This window comes from Falco punctatus (genome assembly GCF_963210335.1).
Source record: "Falco punctatus genome assembly, chromosome: 4".
Lineage (NCBI taxonomy): Eukaryota > Metazoa > Chordata > Aves > Falconiformes > Falconidae > Falco > Falco punctatus.
Window position 1 is genome coordinate 102,656,985 of NC_137583.1, and position 18,284 is coordinate 102,675,268.

The 18,284-nt window shown below is 40.5% G+C and overlaps 1 protein-coding gene across 6 annotated transcripts in view; it reads right to left on the reverse strand.

Annotated features, from left to right (window-relative positions):
- Positions 1 to 18,284, reverse strand: part of RBMS3 (RNA binding motif single stranded interacting protein 3) — a gene marked incomplete at its 3' end in the record, with an annotated part of 449,340 nt that overhangs the window by 348,077 nt on the left and 82,979 nt on the right. For 3 of the 6 annotated variants that reach the window (XM_080385818.1, XM_080385821.1, XM_080385822.1), the window contains exon 2: positions 3,991 to 4,157. In XM_080385818.1, coding sequence (XP_080241944.1) covers positions 3,991 to 4,157 — 167 coding nt within the window. Of the gene's footprint in view, positions 1 to 3,990; positions 4,161 to 18,284 lie in introns of all 6 variants that reach the window. The other 3 variants (XM_080385817.1, XM_080385819.1, XM_080385820.1) reach the window with 1 other exon arrangement.

An 18,284-nucleotide genomic window follows, 5' to 3' on the forward strand; every position in this document is an offset into this window, starting at 1 on the left:
TTCTCCAAAACTTATTTCATCTTTTTACAAATTTTGGGCTTAAGTCTTCTTCAGTGCAAAGATAAAAAAAAAAAAAAAAAAAAAGACACAAAGACCAAAAACTTGAGAGACAGACTGAATTTTTGAAATGAAAAATGTTGCAAAGTAATAAAGCTCAAATGTTTAATTTGTGCATGAGATTTCCTTCAATCTATCTCCACTGGGATGTAGTTAGTAAGAGTAGGATGTGTCCGGTATGTCAACAGGGGACTAAGCCATCTGTATGTTTTTAAGAGAATTTTGAAGTTCTTCTGGATGAAAAATAATACCGTGCATGAAAATTAGAGTGACAGATTATGAATATTTCAGACATAATCATTTATTTTTTGCTTGTACAGTGACACAACGTGCACATTTTTCTCTCTGTAATCTGTAATCTTAAGGTTGATTATCTTTCCTTTTGATGAAAAGCATATTTTGACTGGGAAGATACATGTATAATGATGTGTACCACCAGCAGAGACTGTATCTCAGAGAAATAAATGCTAATGGTATGATATTTACTATTATTTTCATGAAATATTAAAAAAATCAAAAATTTAAACTAGTCAGTTCTGATGATCAATATGATCATAGATGGGTATAAAGCCCCTTTTTTAAAACCTCAAGAAAGGTTAAGAGGCACCAAGGTCCCTTTTTTGAAGTTCCTTTACTCAGTGTTTATATAAATCTAGATGATACATACATAAAAGAGCAACAGATTCTTGCTTGCTAAACATTCCTATTCGCAATTTTTCGATGCAACCTTTGACAGTCATTGTATAAAGTCCCAAAAGACACAGTGCAACCCAACAGCTCCCTGCTGCAAAAGAGAATTTGATGTAACTTTGCTGGACACATGTTAAACAATACTGTGGATCAGACCCACACAAAAAGAAAATCTTTCAGTAGCAATTTTTTTTTATTATTATTTACTCAGATACTGTATAGCCTATGATGACTTGTTTTCCTTTAGTTATATGAACAGTTTGACAGATTACTGTGACAAGGTTACTTTTAAAATGATAAAAGGTTTGATAGTGTTGGAACATTTGTCAGAAATGTCTGACATCACGTGTAATGGACTCTGCACTTCAAGTATCAATGGTACTCCAGTCTGCTGCTTTCTGTTTACTGTACGATATACACCACCCAAAGATACACAACACAAATACAGAAAAGCAGGCGGGATTCACCAAAACAGTCCCATACATTATAAAACAATTCTGATTAAAGCGTTTCTCTTCCATAGCCTACCTGGCAAAACACAATTAAATAAAAAATGTTACATGACAATTAGAGGGCGGCCTCCTTGCTGGGATAAACCTGGAAATGGGGTGGGCTATGACAAATGTACATTACCATAAGCATTTCCAGTGTTCCCTATTCTCCTAAGAGAGAAATACTGTGTTTTTAGAACATTATTCCTCAGACCTGCCAAATACCAGACATTACAGGTGACAGTTGTACTACCGGCAGCCTTGTCACATGCTAGAGCAGAGGAAATGGGTTCAGAAGGGCTCGTTTTAGGCACTGGCAGCTAGCCTACAGGAACCAGTGTCTTGGGCATAAGCTAACTGTGGTGAATACCCCCTTTAAACACAGCTTTCCAAAAATCTTGTACTGCAAAACAATAATATAGTTTACGGATTGAAATTCAGGTTTTCACCTCACACCTTGTAGCGAATTACGCTAATGTTTCTATGCAGGAAGTTTTAGAGCCAGCACCTTCTGCTGTTTTGTGAATACTTGTTCACATGAAATCTTTAACGTATGGTGAGACCCCAGCCATGTAAGCTAAGAGAGAGCTCTACAGAAGACCACCATTTCTGAGGAGCCAAATGTATGTCTTGCTCACACAGCAGCAGACTGCTGCCATGCATACTTCACTTTGCAGGGGTAGGAGGGAGAGAAATAAGGGATTCAGACCTTTATCCACCTCGACTAACCATCTGCAAAGGTAAAGAAAATGTCTTGCAATATATTACTTAAAAAATCTATGTGCTGTCACGACAAATTCTTCTATTTTCAGATGTTTAACTTTCCCTATATAGCCTTTCCCTTTTGCTTTGATAAATATTTTTAATATTCTGAAAAAAGGCAGTACAACTATCTGGATTCTCCTCACTTCCATTCAGCCAAGGGACAGAAAATCAGCAAAATGAATGTCAGCATTTTTCTTAAAGACCATCTGTTCACACAGGAACTCCGTGATAGCAAGACAAAGCCCTCTAATCATAGACTAGATTAGGTTTACTGGAACACATGAAAAATTTTGCCACAGTGCCGAAAGGAAGCTCTCAGATACTCATACAGACGAGGAGTAGGGACATGCTCTCTGAACTCCATGATTCAGGTAGCACTGCTCACACCACAGCCTCACACTATGACTGCAGCACTAAGCACCAAAGCCGTGTGGCTCCTCTAGGAATAGTTAGTTCGTTCCTGATCAGCTGAAAGCATTTGTCTGAACTTGGAAAGGGTCAGACTGCAAGACTTATAGTAAAATAGCTTTTTGAACGTCAGCAGACTACAGTCAATGTATACCTACTGAGGATCTGGCCCTTGAACTGGGATTATCTGTAACTGTCACAAGCGGGAAGTGTCAATGAATGTAGTTTGTACACATGTCAGACAGGTACACTCACAATTCAGCTTGCATGAAATATGAAAAATCACCAGCATGCTACACCCCTGCAAACAGTAAGCCAGTTCTACCAGTAGCAGCTTTAATAGGAGAAAGTCACAGGGAAGAGTTTCAAGCTTGCATAATGTTGCTGAAGTTTGGGTATCAGCTCAGCAAGACAGCTAGTTAGAGTCCTGTCCACGTAAGGCATACTTAGGGAAGTCATTCAGCATTTTTGGTCAAAATCAGGAAAGGCAGAATGACATTAAATTGTAACATCCCATTAAATTGTTACTCCTGTTGCAAGCTTCAAAACAACAGCCATATGGATTCAAGTTAGTACCTCAGCCCCAGACTGTTCCTTACTTTACCAAACTTCATTTATTGATCCCTATTTGAAAGGCTGAATTGTGATTAAAAAAGTATCAAAGACATTGTCTTTTGATACGGACTATTCTGTGACAAAAGCACTGCATTTTGCATTATAACAAGGGTGGATTTTTATTTTTCTAATCTCCCCATGTTCTTATTTCAACACACAAATGCATTATCCTGAATTCCACCCAAGTGGCTCCGGTTGGAATCTCAAACTGGATTATTACCCTCCCACATGTCATCAATAATAATCAAGACTTTGGAAATCAGGTTCTCCTTTCTACTCCTGTTAGCCCACTACATTCAGTCAAATGAGGAGGGGTAATGGTGTAATATTTTAGGAACATTTGATGGTACATGAGCAGCAAATGGCTCCTTTCTGCTGCCTCTCCAGTTTCAATGGGAATAAACCAAGATAAAAACTGCTATCAGTACAATCTGCAAACACATCTCTCAAGATAAACACAGGGAGGTAGAACGTGCTACTTTCTACATCAACGTTTTCAGTGGACTGCAGTTAATTAGATGGCTACAAGGCCACCTTCAGTGGGTTTCATACTTCTCAAACTCGGAGCCCAGCAATGTGTGACAGTGATCAAAAGATGTGATAAATGACTGAGGTGGGACCACCCGTGTTTTCTTGTGCACCTCATGATTCACAGATCACTAACTATAAAATCTGTCATTAGGGAGGTCTTCTTGCCATGCAAATTCTGCTTTTAATGTAGGAAAGAAACCAGATTAAAATAAACAGAAGTCAAGGTAAAGGCCCTCACCTCTCTATCCCACAAAACTCATTACCATAAGGTTTTCAACAGGCATTAATTAGCTGTTCAAACTAAAGGAATAACTGTTAACCTTCAAGTGTAGGAGGCTTCTGATTTCTTTTTGTGGATGCACATACGTGTAACTAAAAGGCCAGCTTTGACATTTCCCTACCCAAAGACACCGAGCATTTCAAGTGCACTTACGGCTGGCACAGCTTGATAAGGTCCTGGTCAGTGGTGCCGGGTGGAAGGCCTCGAATGTACAGGTTGGTTTTACTCAACTGCTCTCCGCTGCTGTTGTTGCTGCTGTTGTTGCTGCTGTTTGTGCTGGGGCTGGGAGGAGCCATGGGGTGGGGAGCTGGTGCATAGGACTGCTGGAAACAAAACAAAACAAAACAAAATGGCTGTTACTGGAAAAACAGAAGCATGGCAAGCTCATGCGCTGTACCCAGGTAACTGCAGTGCCACGCACCGAGGGCGTGCTTGTCCTGCCCTCCCTGCCCGCCCCTACAGCGCGTGCACCCACCCCGAGCCAGCAATGCCTTTCAAAAAACAAAACAGGGCTGAGGTTTTGGGTTTAGCCATGGTTATGAAGTGCTTTATTTTGCTTTATTCTTTTAATCTGGAATTAAAGTAGCTATATTATGAGCCTATTTTACCTAGACCACAAAATAAAGCTCTTAAATGACAGATACTCAGGAGTAACTGGTATTAAAGAAAGAAGTTAAACACAATCTGCTTTAAGAATACTCTTAAGACACAAAGAGGAGTATCTAGCCAAAGCACACAGAAGCTGATGCCAGAAGCCTAGTTAGTCTTTTCTAAACATGAGGAGCACCCAGTACACACACAGTCAGGTGGCAGAGTTGGCTAACCTGAAAGGACAGAAAAAAACTCCAAAGCAGCCTGCAAAGACCCTGTCATTACAGATGTCTTCCACAATAGAGAATCAGTTTGGAAAAGACGATCAGGCTAAGACCTCCTGCTCTCAAAACCTTACTCGCCTCTGAACAACCACAAACCACACAAAGCAACTGAGAAATACAACTTTAAAAAGGGAGGTATTCTCACAGGGAAAACAATGCTCTCCCCGAACATCCTGGGAAATACATGCTATGAAAGAAGCCACACGCATACTATAAAAGTTCCCTAAGCACCCCCTGATCTGGGGCAAAACCAAGGAATTTGAGCGCTGCAACCTACCCTGGCTCTCTGACCATCAGTGTATTTACTCACAGAGTGCTTGTTAGGAGAACAAAGGGGTGGTTGGAAAGAGGAGGCCGTGTCACCACTGTGACCCATGCAGAAAAGCTGAGATGTAGGAGAGAAGCTGGGATAGCTGGGGGATGCTGCAGGCTGAGGCTCCAGCTGGACAGCCAGGGGAACTGAAGTCAGAGTTCCAGGAACATAACCTCCTGCTCGGAGGGGGGAAATCCCATTTCCACAAGCTGATTAGCGTGCTCTGCTAGCAGTATGCGTGGTTACAACAGCAGGTAAATGTTGGGCCAATGCTAAGTTAACCATGATGTGCTAATGGACTAATAAAAGCAAAACATCTGCAATTTTCATTATAGTAGCAATGACACTTTAGTGACTTCTAATATGCTCCTTCTGCATTTAGGCCTTGAACAGAGAAAATATTTAAGTCTGTGCATAATTCTGATCACACTAATCAACTGCCCCTTTAATTTCAGTGGCCCTACTTTAGTGCTTGTAATTATGCACACGCAAAATCACGACCCTTGATAGAAGGATATTTTTAAATTGGTAGCTCTAAACTCTTTCAAACAAGTCCCTTTCCTTAGAAGAACAAAAAAAAAAAAAAAAAAAAAAAAAAGTTGGAGAACATAAGGGGAGTGTCAGTGACAGGTGAATCTCAGAGGCTTTGATGAATACATAAAGCTCCACACTTCCAGCAATGCCTCGTGCTGCCTTCTCTTTCCTTCCCAGTTTCTCCCATTTAAACCAGGAGAGTGGGAACACACCATCAAGTGTCAGAGCATCAGAATTCCTCTGCAATCTAGCCTGTTGTAATGTGACTCAAGTAGGCCCCATTAAAAGGAAAAAACAGTTTAACAGACAGTGCAATCACCATGCTAGCAAGTAATGACATTCACTCTCATCTACAGCAACGGAAAGGGCAATGAGCTTCCTTCCACAAATATCTCCATAGACACTTTTGCTTACAATCAAAAGCACTTAATGCACACGGATCATATTTCTCTGCACACACATTTTATCACTGGGTAATCCCCACCCACCCGAGCTTCAATGTCATTCCCAGAAACAGCTGAGGAAGCAGCAGTCCCAAGTACCAGCACAGGGAACCGCCTCGACGGTGCCCCAGTGCTGTGGGCACAGCCTGGGAACCAGCTCCACACCAACAGCCACGGCCTGGCTGGGTAAGGATGCAACAGTAACCTCCAACAAAAACACCAACACACGTATTTTACAACATTCTGGCTGCAAATGTTTTTAAATCTGGGCACTCCAGAGCCACGGTACAGATAGATGTGACTATGTATAGCATATATTTGGCTTTAGTATACCAAGAGCTTAGAAAACGCTCCATGGTCATCTTGCACATTGGTAAGGTAAAATTAAATATATATTTTAAAAAAGGTCAAGGTAACATTCTTACTTCTCCAAGTTTACTATGCACACTGAATGCACGTAAATAATGTAAAGCAAGGACAGAATTTTCTGTAAACCAATAAAATGCTAGGTATTTAAATTATTAATTGTTATTATTATGTATGTCTTAGCACGGGATAATGAGCAAATAGCTTATTCTCACACCAACCTAATAAGCAAGAAAAAAAAAAAACCCACCCAAGTGAAAGTATACCTTTAAAATACAAAAAGCAATTTTCATTCTATTATAAGATCTTTATCCTCACACAGAGGAAAGCACTGGGGGCCTAATTCTAATTTAAGCTTAAGACATCTTATCCCTCTCAGCCAGCTGAAAGGGGACCTAGAAGTGAACATGAATTACACTTACACTGATTTTAAGGCCACAGCTATATATAAAAAAAAAATCTTCCATATACCCAGAGAATTAGGCCATAGGATAGGTGGTCTCTCAAGCAAGAGCTGCTCAGACAATAGGCACAGACGGATGCCCAGGTTCACAGCAGCACCCTGGGAGATATTTTAAGGGTGGCCAGAGAGGCAGCTGCGCTCCACTTCGGAGGATGCTGACCTTCTCAGACCAGCAAGCACTGCTATACTCCAAACCCTCTTCACTAATAAGTCTCAGCCACTGCAGCCCACTGTAGTCTCCACACATATCCAATACCCCAGAATACCGTCTGCAGAAAGATTACAGAGCTGCCTGCACTAGGCTGATGACATCTTCTGGCTGGTTGCCACACCAAAAGCTTCAGGTCAGAAGAAAGCTTTGAATTCTTGTTTTCTGAGCCAATGAGTGTATGACTGATGGCAGAAGCCTGCACTTTGCCTCCAAATGAGTAAAGGGCCTGGTTCGTTAATCTCCACGTAATACCTGGAGTGAAAGAAATGAATGGCAACCTGATGATGCTCCCAGATATGGACTACTTGCTACAGGATCCCAGACAATGCCAAAGGGGCACATTGCCTGGGGAACCACCTGCGTACCTAGCAGCAGGGAATTTGTGCCTTGTTCGGATGTCAGCCCCCTCTGTGGCTGGAGGCAAAGCACTTAACTTCTCTGCCATAAGAGCCATGAGCAGCAGCACTTTCCAGGCTGGCTCAAAACACCCTGACACCAGCTGTAGAAATCTGGGAGAGACGTTTCACCAACACAGCCGAGCACACGACCTGCAGCACTAGGAAAAAAGTATCAGACAAAATCTACATGTTTTACTTCAAAAGTGAGCTGGAATTCAGAGCTGGTTTTGCCACTAATTTTTCAAATAACCAATGCCACCAACTCATTTTTCAATTCTCATGCTTCATTATTCAATGGGGAGTGTGGGGGGAATGAACTAGTTTGTAGATCATTCCAAGCAGCTTATTAATTTACCAAGGCTGGCTAATAGGATTTGTTTTCATCTTTGAAAAAAGAATGAAATTTCTCCTTTTTCATTATTTAAAAGTGAGAAATTGATGTGCTTAATTCTTATCCAGTCTCAGGAACGCACTCTTGTGCTTAAAACCGACCATTGACCTCTCTCTGAAACAGTGTCCCACACAAGTGCACACAGCTAAGCATGAATAATGAGATACCTTGGTTTTCTTACTAAATAACCCAGAAATGCTGAACCAGAAGCCTCTTGGTTACTAAATGAACACCACTCCTCCTTCCAGCATCCAGCCTCCTTACACAAGAATGGTATTTATCTTGCCATGGCTACCACAGTACTCTTATGTAGTTTTTCACTTGCTGCAAGTTCAGTCTAAAGCATTTTTCTTCCAAAGCAAAACACTACTTAAAAAGACAAATTTCAAATATTTTTCACATGCAATTCCTTTTGGATGGGAATCACAGGCCCCAGATGCCAAGTTGTAGAGTCTGCTTTATTAGCAGCAGCTGGCTCCTTGGCAGGCTTCTGAGGCAGTCGGGCTTGTGGTTTTGGAGTGGCCTCAGAGCCTAGGATGCAGCTGGACAGCTATGCTAATGGACTAGCCAATTTGTTTGTATTCACCTTTGGCTATCCCAAATTTGTACTCTCTTATCCACTTGAAAGTAAGATCTTGGAAAGATTCCCCTTTAACACTGATATGTTGACTTCTGCTATCGGAGTGCATATTTTTTTTACATAAAATGAGTACAACACACAGTCCTGCATTAAAACATGCGTTATTTAAGCAATTGTGAACACACACTATCCATTCCGCTCTGAACGGAGTGTTTTCCAGCTGCTAGATTCATCTCACTTAGAGCCCAATGGCTACACAATTCCCTGAGCTCCTGATTGAGAGAATAAAATAAGGCAAAGTAAATACAAATAAATTCTGCAAATATCAGTTTACAGCTCACACTAGCAAAACACTGTTCTCTTTACACCCTGCTGTACAAAAGAGTAATTTTTGAGAGCTGGAGGGTTCTTACTGGCCAATTATAGTAATGATGGGAGGATGTCACCAACTTACCAGCCTGTTGATGGGATTTTGGAGCTGACTGAACAGCAATTCTCATATTAAGGAAAAGACAATCATCACAGTCGAAGCGAAAACAGAGAGGTAGGGCAAATATAATATAAAGAATTAGATAAAAGCCACAGCAACTCTCCTGCCTTCGGTTAACTTCCTCAGTGAGAAGCAGCACTAAAAGGTTAAGCTGTACTTCTCATCAACAGCCTGGTGGAACAGAGAAGTGAATAAAAGGTGAACACAAACTGGCAGCACCAAAACCTCATGTATTTTAGAAAGGCTGAAGTCAAGGGAGCTCGAATCATAATTTTCTTCCTCAGTTTGTAGGACATTCACTGGTATTGCAGAATCCAGCCACGACTATCGCCTAGCTCCCATTCAGCCAACAAAGGCCTGGAAGACAGAGCTCCTCTTGGACGCTTCCTACAGTCAGGTCTTTCCTTAGACATCTAACAAAAAACAAACAGTTGTAATAGTGCACGTATTTTCAAACATCTGCATACTGACAAAGCTTCCTGGACTGTTTCTGTAGAAGCAACAATCCACCGCTTGGCAACATTTTCCATTTGTAAAGGAACAGCATGTGAAAATGTAAGTAAACTAAGAAGGTGAAGATAGACAATAAGCTTCGAAGTCTGTTCCATCACAATTCTTTCAGTCAGGAAAACCAGGACACACCTCAAGAGGATTCCGATTTCTCTGAATCCCTTCAAAGGCCTTTAAAAGTGATTTGCTGGATACAAGAAGACCGATGATTCAAAGCTGCTAGGTTATGCTCTCTGCACTGCCACTACATCACTGTGCTACCCTAAGCAAGTATTTTAGATTCCTTATATCTCAGTTTACCAATCAGTAACGATTCTTCCTTACCTTGTCAAGGCTTATATAATGCTTTACGACTACTGGAGAAAAGATTCTATAAAGGACTTCAGGATTACCTAAAGATGGGGAAAACATTAAAATTTAACCTAAATACTAAAGCTAACCCTAATTCTTTTGCAGATAAATATTGTTTCTGCATACACTGATTTTGCTACCCTGTATCTAAACTGAATAATTTAAAAACTTAATAAAACGCCAATCCAATTAGCTTTGTCATTAAAAATAATTATTTTTGTTTTACTTAAAAATGGAATTATTCAATCACAGTGCTATCTTGCTCATGCTTCTTGTATACATAGGACTGGTTTTCTCCTTCATTCTATTCCAAATGATAGATTTAGTCGTAAGAAAAAGGTGTCATTGTGTTTTGCCTTACCCTTTCTTTTCACACAGGGAAAAAAACTCCCACAAAAACCCACTTGGGAAAAATGGCAATTATGTAAAAATAATAATAATAATAATCCCTAGTCCTCCAATAGGCACAGTGGTCATTCAACAGTCAGAATCAAATCGAGATTTGATGGGTCAGTAAGATACTTTGAGATCTTTGTTTCACAGATAAAGCTGTTGAAATTAGTAGTTTAAATACTCCTGGGGCTTACAATTCCCTTGAACATGGCACAAAGTACTAGAGGTCCATAAGGCATAAGCTCAGGCACATTTGGCTCAATTTTCTCTGTTCTAAAGTACTTGTCTTTCAAATCACAATTCCCTAGCTTTCAGCATTTTCTAAGCACTTACAGGTAGACAATACATAAGAAGCAAGGCATCCACAGGAAGGAGTCATCATTTATTGGACAGTACATGCAAAGCAGGTCTCATTTGATACAATTTTCTGCATTAAAACAAAACCACCAACCAACCAAAACCCAACAGCAATTCACTCCTCTTGGCTATCTTTAAGAGCACTGAGAGTTTAGCAGTCATTGGCCAGGGTGACACACACCAGAAGCCTCAGCATTTTCACACTGATCACAGTATCTTTCATTTCCACTAAGATTAAAATACCTCAGTCCATACATCACTCCATTTTCCACCATCACCAATGGGAAACTTCAAAAGCAAATCTGGCCAGTGGAAAGCAGCTTTTGAAGTATGATGAAGTTTAAATAATAAAGTGGATTAGAGCACATCTCATTAAGAGAGACTGATGGTCATCTCGCTTGAGGATTAACAGGCACCAGCAAAAAACAGTACATGACAAGAGAATGGCAGAGATGAAGAGCACATACAGACTGAGAACACCCCGACCACCACTGGTCCCCTGGGTTTTGGTCACTAAATACACACCAGCTGCTGAGCTTCCAGCTTCAGCCCCTTGCCCTCTGCTCCCTACATGTTGCTATACCAAAGGTAAAACTATTCATCCCTCATAAGCAATTTTCTGTTTGTCCACTGACTGCCTTTCACTCTGGACTAGGCAATGGTAGCTTCCCTGAATTTAGGGCTTCTCACATCCAGACAGGAGGGTACAATTTAGTCCTTAGCTCTAAAAAGCCAAAGACTGGGAATAACAGCTGTGTCACCAAATAAATATTTTCCAAAGCAGAAAACAACCTTCACATCCTTGTCTCTTCCCATTTATTTCATGGCAGGAGGCTCCCATGACAGACCATTCCTGTGGCATTATTTATTTCTCAGTAAGGGAGAAGAAGAATTCTTTCTATAAAGTATTTTGGCACTTTGCAAACTCGTAAACAATAACCTATATTCTTTGACATAAATTAGTGTTATTGCTTCATTATCCAATCCATTCATATTTTATTGATGTACTGAGACTAAATGTGAACAGAATCTAGATCTTAAAAATACTAAATCTGGGCAATATGGACGATAAAACATTGCAATTCCACTAATAAGAATACTTTAGAGCACAAATCAAAATATGACAGCAATTACTGCCTGTGATACAACAACTTTGTAAAAAAATGGGAGGAAAAAAAATTAAGCAGGAGTTATTGTTTGTGTTTACATTTCCATGTAGCCAATTTTTAGGCTACAATGATGAGCTGTCAGTCCATTTGAAGGTTAAGAATAAAAATGCAGATTGAAAGTCTGCTACTTAACTTTCCAAATATTTGCAAAAAACAAACATGTTTTTAGTTCTGAGAAACTAGAATTTACTCTCTGGGGATTTGTTTACATGTAACAGACTAAAAGCATCTTGGAAATGAGATGTAGGAGGTACGTGCTTCATTGCACTGCTTTTCTGCACACAGTCCACACATACTGGTGCAAGACCTGAGTATAAGAAAAGCCTATCACATAGAACTGAACTTTAGGCACAGAACAAAAGCAAAACGTCGATTATCATCTCTTTCCTCTCCACGTGAGAATTTGGCAAGCAGAGATCAGAAGCAGATGTGTTTTCATTCTGCAGAAAGCAAGCCCAACCAAAAAGGTTTTTCAAAATCCAACCCAAGTTCTCTTAGTTTGTCTTTCTTATAGAAGAATTAAGCAAGAAATCTGCTACTGTTGACATGAGCATTGGTGGGATGGAGGAATTGGAGGTGGTAGAGCTCCCATGGAATGGCCCCCATCATCTCCCCCACAACAATCTTTTGTAGATGTGTATGGAGAACCTCTGTCCTCTTCGTCCACTGCTATATAAAGGCCAGTTGTGCCTCCCCTCCTGTGGCCAAAGGAATCCACAGAACACATGAGTTTGGGAAAGGCCTATCCCAAAGATAACAGTGTGACACCATCAGGACAGAATCTGGGGCATTCCACAATAGCCAGGAGAGCCCCCTTGGGCTGCAGCAACACACTGCTCCCTGGCTGGGGTCCAGAGGATGCCCACAGAAGGTATGAGCCATCACAAACCTCACCACATTTTTGCTGCCAGCGCAAACGCTTCTAACAAGTTCATGAGAGCAGACAGCTTTTAAAAAAAAAAATCCCATACAAGTTATTACAGTTCATACCTAATTCCTCGCTTAGGAAGAAGAGGAGAGAGCCAACCCCATAAGACTGATGTACGTAATGTCATTTAAAGGACAGCTAGAAAGCCTTCCAACAGTAAGCTGATACACTGGGGACAAGAACCTAACAGTAGTGGTTAGGATTTAGGTGTCAGCCTATGGGCATAGTTGGCCAAGGCAGTGCTGGGCACCTTGGCGCTTCTGACAGTCCTGAACACCATACCACGCTGGGCTCAGCGAGGCAGGGAAGCTGGGGTGGCCACACGCAGGGCTCAGCACAGCCACCTGGGTCTGAAACCCCACGTTAAGCACCTCTCTGTCCCATTCTGGGTACTTCTCCACATTTTTAAAACAAGTGGTCTGTGTAAGAGAGCAAGCTTTATAATGAAGTTTTTTCAGCTAGCGTCACTAAGTGATTAAACTCCTATGGTAAGGAAGTTGAACAGAGATAAACACTCCCCACCTTGTTACTGTAGACTCTGGGCTCTTACAGAATCTCCATTTTCTCCAGATTTCATGCAGCAGACATGGGAGGTAGTATAGGAAATGCTATTTAATTTCCTTTGATTTAACAAGCATCTACTATAATTTACATTTAAATTTTCTTCCAGGCATCAATCAAATCCACTCGAGGCAAAATTTACTAAATAAACCAAATAATTAATGCAAAAATAGAGAACCTCTTTATTCTATTTTTTGGAAATTTCAGAATTGCACTCAATTTATTTACAGGCATTTCTTCACACACACACCCCCCCCCTTAAAATTCAACATTCTATGGATGATACTGGGTTTGAGGATGAATTTACTTAGGCATGCTGTATATTAAAAAAAAAAAAACCAAAAAAACAACCAAACAATAATTGCTGTCTTTTTGAATCTATTAAATATTTCAGTATTTTTTTTCCATTCATACTCTTATTTAGAAATCATACGTACCTTAGGCTGAATTGAAGCCTGAGCACTAAACCCTCAAGATACGTCTTACGTTCATACGAAGTGCAGACTGAGGCAAAGGCCCAAACTGATTAGCCCACCCACAGGGGTATTTGGCCACCTGTCTAACTAGATGCCACAGCAGTTACTGCCCAGCACACACTTTGTTGGCATGACTGGAGGTCCTGGGAATGCCCACAGGACTACCAAATGATGAAAGTCTCCTCCTAAATTTTATAATACTTAAAGTCATTGGAAGATGCCAACTATGTCTTAGCAACTAGTGAGATTCAGACATCTGTTTTGGCTAACAAGTAAATAAAAATCATAAACCTTTTTTGAAAAGTAAAAATAATTTCAGAATTTCCATTTTTTCTTCAAAATCAGTGAATCTAAATATGCATAAACCTGCCCTGCTGGTTAAATACACCAAAGACCCATCATTCCTAACACTGTAATTCAGTATTATTCAGCAAGTCCTTTCCCTTCTAATTACTACCTCTATCTTTAATGTTTCTACCATCTCTGTTTTTTAGCACTTCGGGGGGTCGGGGGGTGCACAGAACTAAAAAAGGTCCAAATTTACTAAGTTCTCAGTCTCTTCCCATTTCTTCAACAACAGATTATGTTTCTGTGCTTGTCCAAAGTTTAAAATGCCTTTTGACTTAAGGCCTCAGAAATGTTTACTCAAAATATCCATACAAAACTTATTTGCAGCTTGGTAAAAGTAACCTACATTCTTTTTTTCTGATATGCTTAGAATCGCTCATAACCAGTGCAGAAATTTAATTTAATTGTGACAACTTTCTTTTCTCAGTTCCCTAAAATCATCATTATTTTCTGCTAAACGGTGCAAGTGAGCCAAGTATCTTGCTAGCATACATAGATTCAGCTGAAGATGTTTCACCTAAACCATTCTGGGCTTTGTGCCATGTACTTTTTCCACACAACAATATGAAGAAACTGAACTTGTGTGCTTAGAGGTGAAGAGCCTTGCAATGTGGGGACTCAGCTGCTTCGCCGTGCATCTGTGTAAAATCCAACAGCACACTAATTGGGATAATGAGGTGGTACTGTTGCAAGCAATAGGAATTCAGAGTAACAGGATACATATGTTAAAATTCCTGAAACAAACCAGAAAGGATAAAAAAAAATTGAGATATTCTAACACATTCATCTGTATTTACTAAATTTTCCATCCAAATGATGTATTTCTTGATAAACAAGAGCTTAAATTTCCTTCTGCACTGCAACATCACCTCCAATCTCTTCTGTCAGCTTTCTGGCTTTTTGACCTTTTAATATTCTTCATTCATGCATGATTTATTTTTTTAAGTCTGCATTTTTTTTTCTGGAAAGAATATGTATTTGAAGTTATTTCAAATATTAAATCAGGGTAAGTAAAATAAGAAAGTCTCCCTAATACATTTCCTTAATAAATGTACCAAGCTTTAGAATAGAAGCTTGAGGAACGTTAGCATGTAACAATAAGGTTTATATTTCGAATCAGATACATATAAATATTCTAAAAGTCTTAATACCATTTTAATACCACTGTCAGACTCGTGCACAAAACGCTGAGGAAAAAAAGGAATTCAAGTCTAAAATGAAAAATAATTTACATAAAATCCAAAATGGGGAAGAGTGACAAAAAGCAATAACCAGATTGTAACAGTAACAGACTGCGTTACCAGCTGGAGCAGAAACTGGTTAGAAATACCAGGGCAATAAGGTTGTCTATGGGCATGTTGGCAGCAAAAGGAAGGCTGAGAGGCAAAAGGAAAACATTTGCCCGCTGCTGAATAGGCAGGGGACTAGTAACAAAGGAGACCGAACAGATGGTGGCACTTGGTCCTTTCTTTGCCTCAGTCCTCACTTGCAAGGTCTGCTGCCAGGCTTCTGGGGTCTCTGCCCCATCGTAGGGCCTGGGGTGAGAGGTGATGCCCCAGGGAGAGCAGCAGTAAGTTAGAAACTACTCCAGGAAGCCAGCTACAGGCTACTCAACAGTGATGGCAAGAACCGGCTCATGCCGCCGAGTGGCTGCTTGCTCTCATCTCTGGAAGGCTGTGGCAAGCGGAGGCCATCAGGATGTTCCTGATGACTGGGAAAAAAAGCAAACACTACATCTGCCTTCAAAAGAGGGAGGACCTGATGGACAACAGGCTGGCCACAGTCTGACAAAACTAAAGAGAAAAGCCTCGTGAGAGCTGTGTCTAAGCACATGAGGGAGAAGGTGACTGAGCAGCCAGCACGGGTGAGCGAAGGTAAGCAACACTTGGCCAACTTGCTTGCCTTCTGCGTTGAGAAAACCAGCCCTGCAGATCAGGGGAGTGGAGTGGATGCCGTTTACTTCGACTTTATCAAGGCTTGCAACGTGGTACCGTCACCAACAAGCCGGATGGCAGGAGGGAGCGCACCCTCACCAAGACTGCAGGTAACACCAAGTTCAGCAGAGCAGCTGACTGACTAGAGCAAACGGCTGCCTCAAAATGTTAATGTCAGTACATCCAATGCCATAAGAAAGAACTACTCAACACAGAACTCCTTCCCCTCACACATCATGTACGTTAAAACCCCTCCAAGTTTACTTAGAGAACAAATGTCTATTAAGTGATCCCTGCAGGTGCAGATACATCCTATAACCAAATTCAACTAAACACAAACAATTTACTAAACCCAAGACATCTGAATTTATTCCTTTGCTATGCTTTGACCTCAAGTTTAGTTCATTTGCTAAAGTCATTATTAAACAACAGTGCTCTACACAGATTTCAGCAGCAGTAGTATTTACATTAATGCAATATCCCTGGGTTAAAGTATTAGAAATGCTGAAAATCCTATCCCTCAGCTTCTTTAAGACCTCCAATGTAGTCTAAGGAAACAGTCTAAGAAAAATCACTAACATTTTAAAGGCAGTCTGGTTCTCAATCATTTGAAATGAACGGGTAGATCTTTTCTGAGACCAAAAATTCCACAAATAATGCCGCTACCAGCTGCCATCACATAATCAAAGTTCAAATCTGGTAATATTTTAAATTAAATGCACACTATAGTTATAACATAGATTTTTAATAGCTAGGGGAAGGCAGTCTGACTCCCCCAGTCGTATCAAGGCATAGCTCCCAGTGGGCAGTATACTCAGACCAGGTACTCTAGGCTCAATCTCAGACATAAAACGTCACACACAATAGATCTAAAGTAGTAACCACAACTTAAGCCTCAATTTGGGGGAGCTTGGTCCAAGAAAACTTAAAAAATAACTTCTTCAGCGACGCAACAGTACACTGAAAGACATCAGCACAAATACTGCATGTCTCCAAGGTGTGTCTGAGGACAACTGCAGGACTGAATCCTACTTACAACACAAGAAACTAAACAATCACTAAACACCTCTGCAAAGACTAGAGTCTTATGGAAAGCAAACATACCTAATTAAGCATGTAAATGACGTGGTAATGACTACTCACACAGGATCCAAATTCAGACTGCATAGGCTCACGAAGAAGTTCCAGTATTTCTGATTCCTTGACGGTATAACCTTAACTTCCTTTAACATAATTAACAGAGTTCACTAACGAAGCTTATAGTTACTTTCTATAAGAAACATCACTTTTCTTGGGGGGGAACCCACATAGCAGAAAGGTTTAGCTTTGGAAGTTGCTAATAGCAGGTATTTGGGGAAGTGGCATAAGAAATGCAAGCAGAGAGTAGTTATTCCCAGTACACCTTTCACTTTGTGCCTTCCCAGCCAGAGGCTACATGTGGACCATCAACCTAACACATACCAAAGGTCCTACCTCTTCTGTGATCTGACCCATTTAGACTTCAGTCCTCTACAAACCTCTTCGTGGGCACTAGTTTTAGAATTCAATTTTATAGTAAAGAAAAAATTTAAAAATCCATTTATTTTAAATCTGTCACAAAAAAAAAAAAAAATAAAAAAAAATCAGTGCTGCTTCCCTCCATTCTTGTTTTACAAGGAGAATTTTGCAGAGGTTATTTTTCTACCTTCTTCCTAAAATTCAGGACTTTTAATGTGAAACTCTATCATACTGTATCCCATGTCTTACATGGACAGTCCTCAAAAACGGGAGGAGGTGGCAGCCACCCAGTCAGGGGGATTGCTATCAGACCTTTTTGCAAATAAGCAGAAACATCATTGACAAGATGATGCATGTACCAAAATATAGAGTCAGATCACTAAAAGTGCTAGATGTTTTTAACACACTTTGAAAAACTATTATCTATATTAAAAGAATGATTCTTCTTAGGGATTCCACCTAAGAAGAAAAAAAGGGAATCCTAAACTAAGAACATACAGACACTGTTTTAACTCTACTGGTGTTAAGTATCTGCATTATCCCTTGTTGCCTAACATTGTGTTTGTAATGGCTTGCCCCTAAATTTCATTTCTTAAACCCTGGGTCAATGTAGTTGGAGTAGGGCAAAAAGTCTTTCCATGAAGGAGGCAACCTGTTACCAGGCTATTATACATTTCACCGAGGTCCATTTATCACTACAATTCTCTCATCCTACCACCTCCAACAGATGAAATTCTGCTGCAGAGGAGAAAATACATGCAGCAACATGGCATCCCTGGGAGTGACCCTGCCACAGCTTTTTGCTACCATACACAGCCCAGATCTCCCTGCCCCCACCTCTGGTTCCCCCCTCTCAAGA